Source organism: Heptranchias perlo, chromosome 11 (assembly GCF_035084215.1).
Source record: "Heptranchias perlo isolate sHepPer1 chromosome 11, sHepPer1.hap1, whole genome shotgun sequence".
Lineage (NCBI taxonomy): Eukaryota > Metazoa > Chordata > Chondrichthyes > Hexanchiformes > Hexanchidae > Heptranchias > Heptranchias perlo.
This window is the reverse complement of record NC_090335.1, coordinates 54,321,604-54,332,559: the sequence shown is the minus strand read 5'-3', so window position 1 is coordinate 54,332,559 and position 10,956 is coordinate 54,321,604. Positions and strand designations below refer to the sequence as shown.

The window sequence follows — 10,956 nt, the reverse complement described above, 5'->3', positions numbered from 1 at the left end:
TTTGGCACATAGTGATTACCAAGTTCTCCAAGCTCCAGCTGTCCTCAGAGCATTAAAGGGAGAGAATGCAAACATCACTTGTTCCTACTGGCACAATCATTCCGAGGTAGAAATGGTGTCCGTTTCCTGGCGGAGGAGAATGTGTGACAGTCCTGTATGTAGAGTATTTTATATGAATAAGACGCTGATGCAGAGTCCTGGGTGTGATAGCCGAGTGAGCATTACTTGGAAGCACACTGCTAATGTTATGCACTTTTCCATCCGAGATCTCCAAGTGAATGACACAGACCTTTACTACTGTATGATTGCATTCTTTATACCGCCGCCTACCAAAGAAATACAAGGGAATGCAACACGTCTCATAGTGGAAGGTATGAATTATTATATTAAAAAGTTATAAAGCCTTATGCAATATATAATACTAAGCTATTGTGTTGACAACATAATTCAGTTGTCTTTTCATCTAATAATTGTCTTTTGCGGTCAAAAGATAGTTTGAATTGTAAATATCTTTGTAAAGAAATTTCTTATGATTACTATCTACATCATAACCAACATGTTTGCCAGTTTGTTATAGAATCATGGGGCTGGATTTTGCTCTGAGCGGCAAACAAATGGGGCCCGCTGCTCATCAGGCTTGCACTTACCCATAAACTTATCGTGTTTTTATCATGGGGCGTTGAATCCATCACGACCCCCCTCTCCCGGACTTCTGGGACCGGTGTGAACGGGGCAAGCAAACATCGATCCCCTTAATCAATCAGATTGAAGCCTGTTAACAAGCCACACAGAGTCAGAACCAGGAAGTGTAAGTTAGAATAGTGAATTCAAAAGTCAAATCAGGTACAGAAAGCAAAATAAAGAGAGGGTAAGAAATATCGAATTTAGAGACAGGGATAAAAGAGACAGAAAGAAAAAATAAAACAAATATATATTTTTTAAATGTCCAACAGCATTTAAAATCTGAAGGAATGAGATTCCACACTTGTAAAATTAATTTTCGGTGCCTGAGAGGTTGTTTGGCAGTCATTAAGAGGGCAGTCGTTAAAAAGGGTGCTTAGACTTAAATAACTTGACGTACCTTTTTTTGGGTGCGATTACTTCATATCCATCAGGGCAGTGCAGGAACTTCACAGTGTTCCGTTCATCTGAACAGTGAATCAGCTGGCGAGATTTCCTTCCCACAAAGCTTATGCGGGAGCAGGGCATCTGATACAGTAACTTCCAGATTTCTATGTTTAAATGCACATGTGCGGTCACTAGAAGTTGCTGTCCCATTTACACTGAAGTAACAGTGAGCGCTGTTAGCTTCGCCATTAGTATTAGAGCAAAATCCGGCCCATAGTATGGCAGAATGATACAGCACAGAGACCTCCCATTTGGCCTATCCAGTTGCATTGGTATTTTTCTCTACATGAGCCACCTAAACTCTCTTGCTTCCTCTTAATACCCTTTAATGTTCCTCTTTTTAAGCAACTGTCTAATTTTCTTTCTAAAGAATTAACGGACTCTACTTCAACAATAGTTTGTGATTTTACCTCCCTCTATGTAAAGACACTGGGACCGAAAATCTATGATCAGTTCCACCACTGTAAAATGGTGGAGCTGAACTTCTTCAGTGCCATTCTGTTATGTGCCTGAATCTGTTGGAATTCCCAGAGTCGGGCAGTTTACATTCAGTGAGTCTGATTTCCACTTGGTAAAATCGGCTAGGAGCCTAAAAATGGGGTTGGTGCCCTTCCTGCCTCATTAACCCTGGCGCATGGCCTGCTGCCATTTTGAAAGGAGCCTGTCGCTGGGCGGCCAAAGCGCGGGCCTGTTTTTCAGCGGTAAGCCTCTTTTAATATACAAGTCACGGACTTAGGAGAGAACTGATCGGAACGGGCACCGCGTTCCTCCGCCCACAAAAATAATGTAGGCCGCTGCCGCCCCTGGATCATCCTCTCTGTAATCGGGACCACACCCTCCCAATCTGCCTGCACTTACCTCGCTGCAGGCTGGGGTGGGGGCCAATATTGCCCAGACTTCATCTGGCGAGTTGCATTGGAAGGCCCATTTTTCACCCCGCAGCTCGCCAGTCCAACGTTAATGAGTGGGGCCTCTAAATCACGGCCATCCCTTCACCGCCTGGATGGGCGGCCGACTGGTGTGCACAGCCAGTCAGTTGCCCAAAACTCAAAATCGACCCCAGTGAGTGGACGCCTGCACCAGTATCAGTGCAGCTGGTGTGCCCACTGGCGGGGGAGGGGGGGAGACGATGTTGTATGGTGGAAATTGCGACATTGGTAAGCCACTGAAGAAAGACCCAGCATGTCGAACGGGAGAGGGAAGAAATCACAACAAATGGGCCCTTTCCAGTAAGGCTGGTTTCCTTACAGCAGCCAGTTGCTTTGTGAAAGGATTCCTGCCTTTCAATATCTGGTGGTCTTCATCCTCACCTTCCATAACGTACTGTATGCCTGCGTCACAACATCATCCAGCCAGACCAACCTCTATCTGTGGTGTACATTTCCAAGAGGGAGGATGCAAGAACTATCTGTCCCTACCCTATCCCAGGAAGTCCTAGTACAGCTCTAATAGGGCAGAGGCTCAGTGTAACTGGGACCCACTCAGATCTCCACTTCCACCTTCCCAGATAATGCCTCAGATGCCCTGAGAACATTGCGATTGTTAGTGCCATTTTTTTCTAACATTCCCTTCAATTCTTCTTCTTTTTCCTCATCGCTTTCAATTTTGTTTGTATATTTCTTTCCCATAGTTAACTATTTTCTACTCATTGCACAAATCTATCTCCCCATTTCAATTTTCTCCTCAGTTGGTTTCCAGCAAAAAGAATTCTCCAGAATACAGTCACCATGACAATTCCTCACCCACTCCGCTATATAGGCCTAAAAATAAAATTAATCATATCAAAGGTTAAAAAAAATTACAAACTCATCCAGAAACTTGGGTTCAAGAACTTCCCCTTCCCTTCCATAAACAGAACAATGCATTTTGCTGGATCTCTGAATATTGGATAATGAATTTAATTTTAAATAAAACATTTTTAATGTATAGAAATATTCATTTAATTTATCTGGGTTCAATAAAATAGCAAAGACAATGGTCACCAGTGAAGCCTGAATCAGGCGTTTATCATCATTAATAATTTTAGAGGTCTCATCCCAGACATACTTGGAAAAAATGGCAGAAATTTATTGGAACAATGATATTAAAAATGGTTTCTGAGAAGAATTAACCAGGACTATGGGGAAAGAGTGGAGGTGTGGGTCCAATTGGATAGCTCTTTCAAAGAGCAGGCACAGGCATGATGGGCCAAATGGCCTCCTTCTGTGCTGCAAGATTCCATGATTCTAAGGATAGCTTAGTGAACGAGACAAAAGTCAGCACAATGTTACAGCATGGCACTGTGCAGTGTGGCAGACTTACTGGCTGTGGAGAAGTCATTAACAAAGCTTGGCTAGTAATGTGTTGGGACAGGAGTACCTGTTGAGAAAGAAAAACATATCATTAAGTTGAGAGAACAGCATAACCAAATGCACAATGGGTATTTTTTCTCCAATGGAAAATAAAGTAAAATATATAATTTTTCAAATTTCAATTAAGCTTGTTACATTTTCTTCACCAAGGTTCTCCAGAGGTGGAAGTTGAATTTCTTCCTTGGCCTGAAAATAGCTGCTGCATACAACTGGTTTGTAGAGCAGAGAACTTCTATCCAGACAACATTCAACTGAGCTGGAGTAAAGAAGGAAAGGAAGGCTCAGCATGGATTAACTCCGGAATTACGATTACATCATACAACAATTCCAGAACAAGTTTCGTAAACATCTCTGACTGGCAGAAGGACGATGTGTATTCATGTCATGTGAATCACTCATCTTTGCAGACCCCTCTCATTAGAAGAATAACCATAACATTTGATGGGCAGCATGAAGGTATTTCAGTTTTAGTTTTCTTCCCCTTTTTCACTTTAATATCACTTTCTGTTTCCTTTTAGCTAGAAAGTGAAATAGTCTGTGAGGCATTAGGATTCAATCTTTCTTTCAACTCTTTACTAGTGTTTACAGCAAATTGCAGATTCCATAAGTGGACTGGTGTCCCCGTGCTTCAACACTTCCTGTCTTAGTGGCCATGATCAGAAGTATCACGAAAATAACAAAGACCTTTTTACTAAAATATTGACACTGGAGGTTGCACAAGTCACCCACCATGCACTCCTATCCCCTCTGATAGGCAGAAAAAAACAAGTGCATTTTTCTGGCTAAAACTACAAGTCAAATTTATTTTTATGAATTACGTTTGCACACAAGCAAAAGAACATAGTAAGGAACTAAATTGGAAATTTTAACTCTCCACGGCCAGCAGGCAGTTAAAATGGAGTGGGTGAACTACCCATTCCATGACTCAGGCGGACGCTTCATACTTTTATGAAAATTGAGCTCCAATTACATTAAAAGAACCCCAACGTCATCTTAACCTGGTAGTCAATGGGACGCCTACAGCAGCTGCCCCCAGACCAAGAACCTGGTCTGAAGAGCGAAGAGGTTTTCCAGGCCCCACAAGGAGAGTGTAGGCCTCCCCTGCCCTGGACTCAACCTCTTTGCAAACCACTGACCACTTTTTTCCCTCCCCATGTACTTGCATTTACCCTGGGTCTGGTCCCGGCCCAGGCCATCCCATTCTCCTCCATGTGCTGCCGACTTGTGGACAGCATTCCATCAGCTGTCAATTATACTTATCTATATAATCCTTCAGCCCTGTTCTCAACCAAATATTCATCCAGTCTTTTGTTATAAAGGAGTAAATTGACACAGCGTTAGCTGTTTTATTTGTGAGTATATTCTGCAATTTTGCTTAAAGCTTGTTAACGTTATGCTCAGTCTACACTATTCAACCACATATGTTTCCATGTTCCTAACTGGATCGATATAAACAAGAACAGTAAAATTCAGAAGAAAGAGCAGGATGTGCTGAAAATTTCTATTTGATTTTGGGAGAAATGTACTGTATTGGGTATCAGATGGCCTGCTGGTGATGAAACCATTAATGCAAAGCTTCTTGCTTCTTTTATTATAGGCAGAGTGTACATATGGGCAGTGCTTGCTTTTCTGTGCCTAATCCTAGTAACTGTGCTTGGCTATTTACTGTCCAAGTGTTCAAGAAAAGGTAAGATCCAGATTATTACAGCATTTGCTTTCAAATCATCAAGGTTGTGTTCTATGGATAGCTTTTAATTGACCATATGAAAATAGAATCAGTATCACTGTTTGCATTGTCCTTCTGACTTAATCCAGGTTCTAGTAGATGGGTCCATGTGGTGGCTGAGTGGAGCTGATGCACTCACACTGCTGCCTTTCAGTATAACTGTTTTACTTGCCATAATTGGTAGCTGGGTGTGGGGAGTTAGTATGCTGTCTTTTCATGTCTGGAACCAATATTCTCAACCCAGTTCCAACTGGGCATGGTCCCATAGTACAAAACTGCCCTTTGGCACTGAATTGGTAATTTCATTCAGAGAACACACAAGGATGGCTGTTGTGGGAATTGGAAAACGCCACAATGGTGCAGTCGGGGTTAGGGCACATTGATGAAGCAGAGTAGAGGGTGATTTATTCTGCGTAACTCATGTTATAACATAACATAGGAGTGCTTCAGACTGATATTGGGTTCACTTTGATGAGCATGAAATTCATTGAAATGTTTTTATTAAACTGTTTGTTTGATATTGAGTATGATACTGAGTATATCTGATGCATGTGCACATACACACACATTATGCAAGTGAAAAATGTTTTTTTTTGGTTAATTTTTGGCTGGCAAAATAGAAAAATGTACTCCACGGAACTAATCCACTTGTAAATCCAGCATTAGACTGTCTCCAAATGTGTCCTGGCAACCTAGCCCAGAGATGTATTTACTTTACACAAAGACACATTCAGAGTGACAAATTGAATTCATATTGATATTGAATTTATCCTGGCCTTCAGCTGACACTGTTAGCAGGATATATTCCTCACTCTACCTGTGAATTACTATATCAATATGGTACCACATGGTCACTTCTGTGATTCTCCACAGTCATGCTGGGTGAAGTAAAGATACAGACACGGTGCAAGAAAGTTTACACCATTAAACTTGTTGTAGAGTTCAGTATAAGCACATTCACTCAGGTACCTTTAACTTGAAGATGTTGCATACAGATGTAGAAAGAGCATAAAACCAAGTGGGAAGCAAGAGCTTGAGAGGAAAACAATGAGGGGACTTTTAACCCCCAAGAATGGATGGGCTGAGGGCAGTAAAAATAGTAAACTTTTCAACAGGACACATCCTGGCTCCAATGTGCCCACTTCCAGGCACGTTAGGATGTGTGCGTACAACAGAAACCCAAATGTCCCGTCCCCACTTAAAGCCAGCCGGCCGATAGTTGAGGCACTTAATTATTTTGTGTATGAGGTAAAAGATAAAATGAAATTAACCTTACCTGTTTGAGTTTCCCATCGGTTCTGATTCCCATCCATGAGGTAAGTGCCTCTATTGCACTGATTGTGGGCCAGGATGAGCAGGAGTGCTTCATCCAGGACCAACAAGCTCACCTGGTGCGATAGGACCTCTGCGATCAGCCGACAAACCTCCCCTGATGGTGAACCACCCCTGCCGATGGCCGAGATCCTTCCATACCTCTGACTCCTCCCGACCTCCGATATTCTTTCGACGTCCTCCGATCTTCTGGCGACGTCCTCCGATCTTCTGGCAATGTTCTCCGATCTTCTGGCGATGTCCTCCGATCATCTGCTGACCTGATCACCTCCCGGCCTGCGATGTCCTCCATGGCCCCTCCTCCCTGATGTCCTCCACGGTCCCCACCCTGCAATGTCCACCACGGCCCACCCACCCCCACCATGTCCTCCACGGCCCCGATCTCTCCCTCCCTCCCTCCCTCCTCTCCAATCCCTGCCCAACAGCCAGCCAGCCTGTCAATCAGGCTGGCTGCCAGGCACGAAACCTGGAAGTAAAATTCATTGCCCTCATTAAGGTAGCGATCACAGATTGCGACCCGCCAACTTTACTCCTGGGTTTCATGTCTGATTATCTTCCTCCCCGTTCCCTTTCCGCCTCCATGTAAAAATCATGCCCTATGAGCCTGTTAGGCAATAATGAATAAAAAGGTTAAAAAAAAGACAATTCCTCCATCAAGCTATTCCCTCCACAGACCATATACAAATTGCCCTGTTATTGACTACCTCACCTCCCCAGTGGAGGCAACTAACCACACATAAACCTACAAGAATATAGAGCTCTGTGAAACTTCATTGTGCACCCACACGTTACTAAGCAACACTTCAGTTAATTAGTTCAACCGCATAGCCCACACTTACAACTCTGACCCTTTGCTTTCCATCGATGACTAGAACTGTAGTCCTAGCCCTACTCAATCCATCATGCATCTTGCAGTATTAATTTCCAACAAACGTTCACCTGAGGAAGGAGGTAGCCTCCGAAAGCTTGTGAATTTAAAATAAAATTGCTGGACTATAACTTGGTGTTGTAAAATTGTTTACAATTGTCAACCCCAGTCCATCACCGGCATCTCCGCATCATATTAATTTGAGACATTATAACCCTCAATACTGTGAAACAGATAGCAGTTAGATGCAAATTTAAAACTCAGTGCCTTAGCTTAGTAGTTTTCAGGCGACTGAAACCGATTGACAGTCTTGCTAGCAACGAAAGTGGATTTTATCATTTTGCACCAGTGTACGTAGTCTGCCTCCTGCTCAGCATTGATACTGATTCCCCTGTGATTGTGTGTTCTTTAGGTGTATGTAGATCACTGAATGAATTAAATGACACAAAGTGAATTTTTCGACAATTTTTCTTTCATTTTAGCAGATTCTGAAGCCAATCCGATCTATGCTAATTTTGTTGATCGATCGAGAAGAGAAGTGATTAGCTCAGTGTATCAGAATTCGAATCGAAATTCAAATTCCAATTACTGTTTAATTGGACAAAGACCTCTCATTATACATGAAAAACCTTCTTAGCATGTTGAAACGGCATGAATTTAAAAGAAAATCAAAGTGATTTTATGTTTCTGTTCTGTTATCTGTCTTCCTAACTGTAAACTGCTGTCCTTGAACTGGGCTGTGTCATAACTCTGTGGCCACTTTCTGCATGACCTCACATAAGCTGTCAAGAGGCATGCATAGCTGGATAAGAAGGTCCTACTCAAAAGCAAAATACTGCAGACGCTGGAAATCTGAAATAAAAACAGAAAATGCTGGAGAAACTCAGCAAGTGAGGCAGCGTCTGTGGAGAAAGAAACAGAGTTAATGTTTCAGGTCGACGACCTCTTGTCAGAGCTGTTGCCATTTACAGCTACTCTAAACTGATCTTTTGTTTCTTAACTTGTCCCACCCTCCTTGCCTTGCACCATCTTCCCTTTTGTCATTTAGTCACTCTTGCCCTCTACTCTATCATAGACCTTCCCTTTTGTTGTTTCCTTCCTTCTCCCTCCCTCCCCCTTTCCCTGGCTCTGTACTTATTTAAAAACTGTTAACTCTTTACCATCTTCCAGTTCTGACGGGAGATCTTTGACCTGAAACGCTAACTCTGTTTCTTTCTCCACAGATGCTGCTTTACTTGCTGAGCTTTTCCAGCATCTTCTGTTTTTATTTAAGAAGGTCCTAGTGTCAGCTTTGAGATAGTACACCAGCATGCTGCACACACTACGACCTGTAACTTCTTGTAGTTCTTACTTTACTAATTCTGGGAGAGTTAGTAAATAAAGAGTTTAAAATGTTTTACTTGCATTTATTATACAGAACACTGCTTGTAGCATGATGTTGTTGTAAGTTGAGTGCTTAACTTCATCACTGTATTGTTACTTATTAGCATGCTCTTACTCTGGTTTTATAGCTCAGCATAATATCCTACATAGAAAAGAGTACAGTTCATTTAAAGTAATGGAACCTCTTTTGAAAATACAATGCAGTTAAAAAGCACTTAAATTTTCCATTATTATAACTGTATGTAATTCTCCCAGTCAAGTGTTCATCTTCAGCCAGAAAAAGACAGCCTTCACCACCTCGGACATCTCTATCTTCAGTGATAATAGTGCTTCATGATGAGATGATTGGTGATACAGCTGAGAAGATAATGTATGGAATGTGAAAAGGCCATGTGGTCTATTGAACTCATTCCTTAAACAAAGGCCATGCAAAATCTGCCGTAAAATGAATTATACCCCACTTTCTAAAAACTTTTGAGGGGAAAAACTAACAATAAGGGCTCGATATTAGCACCCGCTATCGGATGCGTTCCTGGCAGGGGGGCTCCGAAAATCGGGGAATCCCGGAGTGGGTCCGGAGCCCGGCTCCAACCCGCCCACTTCCGTGTTCCCCACAGACGCGCCAACGTGCGCGCACAGCCCCCGCATGTGGGACTCCCGCAGGCAATTAAAGCCGGCGGGGTGCCACTTAAAAGTATTTATTCTGGTATTTCAGGACGTTAACAGACCTGATTAAGGAGGAGGGGTGGGATTTTACAAACAACTGGGGCTGTTTCCCGTACTGGGGGAAACACTCCCAGTTCAAATGGACGTGTTGCAGCCATCAGCCTGTGGCAGCTGTAAAGGTCCATTTGACAGGTGGTGGGGGGAGACCCTCACTCATTGCAGGAGGCCACTCTGTCACTTTGGACAAAGTTTGACCTCCACCACCCTCCTCCCAACAATAAAATTGACCAACTTGCACACTTACCCCGGTGTCCAGACACATGTACCTACCTTGCGGACCCCCTCAGATGTACATCTTCCAGATGGGGGCCGCCGTAGCTGCAGTCATGACCTCCTCGGAGGGCGAACAGCATCACCAGCCTCGCCGGCCACACCGTCCACCTCTGACACGTGGAGCTCCAAAACACAGTGCTGTGACACATCCACTTGTACAGCAGGAGGGAGGGCAAAGGCAGAGAGAGATGCGTCACAGAGGGCACCGCCCTCGCCACAGGGTCCACAGACCGAGGCTCAGCTTCCTGGATCTCTCTGAGCAGCAGTGCACACGGAGGCTCAGAGTCACTCGACATGTAGTCGTGGACATCTGCAGCCTCCTTCATGCCGAGCTGCTCCCAGCTGGCCCGAGCACCATCTTCTTACCTGTCGCTGTCAAAGTCACCACTGCCCTCAACAACTTCTCCTCCACATCCTTCCAGGGTGCCACCGGGGACATCGCCGACTTCTCTCAGTTGTCTACACAAAAGAGCCCTGCAAATACTCCTACACCCACTTTGCAGTGACACAATGGGTGGCATCAGGTGTGGGTCTTCATTGTGATCCTCAGGAAAGGGCATTATTGCACAAACCAGCCAAGATTCGCAAAGACGTGGCAGTAGTGGTGCCAATATAATATGTAATGTGAGTTGCTCAGAAATTAAATATAAGTAAAAACCATGACAAACCCTCAAACACCCTTGTGCATCCCCTTTATGCTCATGACACGTTTGCCTTACGCTGCCTACTGCACATATGTGATGCATGCCCTGTGGCTGCAGCACAGGTAGTGGCAGGTTGAGTGAGGCTGACCATGAACGAGATGCATGAGAGGGTGAGTATGAGATAGAGCCATGAGATTGTATGAGGATTGGGTTGAGTGGTAGTGGCGGGATGAGTACTGGCGAGGTGAGTAAGTGCAGGTAAGATGAGGATGAGGTTTGAGTGGGTATGAGGAGTGATGTGACAGAGTAGTGTTGGCAGTGCAGAAGGAGATGTGGGGTGGGGGTGGTGATGTGGCAGACGGAGTGTAGGGGAATGAGTAAGTGTACTCACTTTGGCTGACCTACTGAGGTCATTGCATCGCCTCCTGCACTGTATGCAGGTGGGCGATATGTTGGTGGTGCAGGTGACCTCCTCTGCCACCTGGAGCCAGGCCTTCTTGGTGGCAGAGGCAGGCCGCTTCCTCC

General features: G+C 44.1%; 1 protein-coding gene across 2 annotated transcripts; it reads left to right on the top strand.

Annotated features, from left to right (window-relative positions):
- LOC137326975 (tyrosine-protein phosphatase non-receptor type substrate 1-like) lies at nt 1-8,258 on the top strand. 2 transcript variants are annotated; one of them, XM_067992352.1, is made up of 4 exons: nt 1-371; nt 3,630-3,935; nt 5,077-5,166; nt 7,891-8,258. In XM_067992352.1, exons 1-4 carry the CDS (start codon nt 113-115, stop codon nt 8,040-8,042), a joined length of 807 nt encoding a protein of 268 aa, XP_067848453.1. In that variant the 5' UTR covers nt 1-112; the 3' UTR covers nt 8,043-8,258. The 2 variants fall into 2 exon arrangements, with proteins under 2 accessions (XP_067848453.1, XP_067848452.1); XM_067992351.1 differs by having other exon boundaries at nt 7,888-8,258.
- Nucleotides 8,259-10,956: the final 2,698 nt, after the last annotated feature.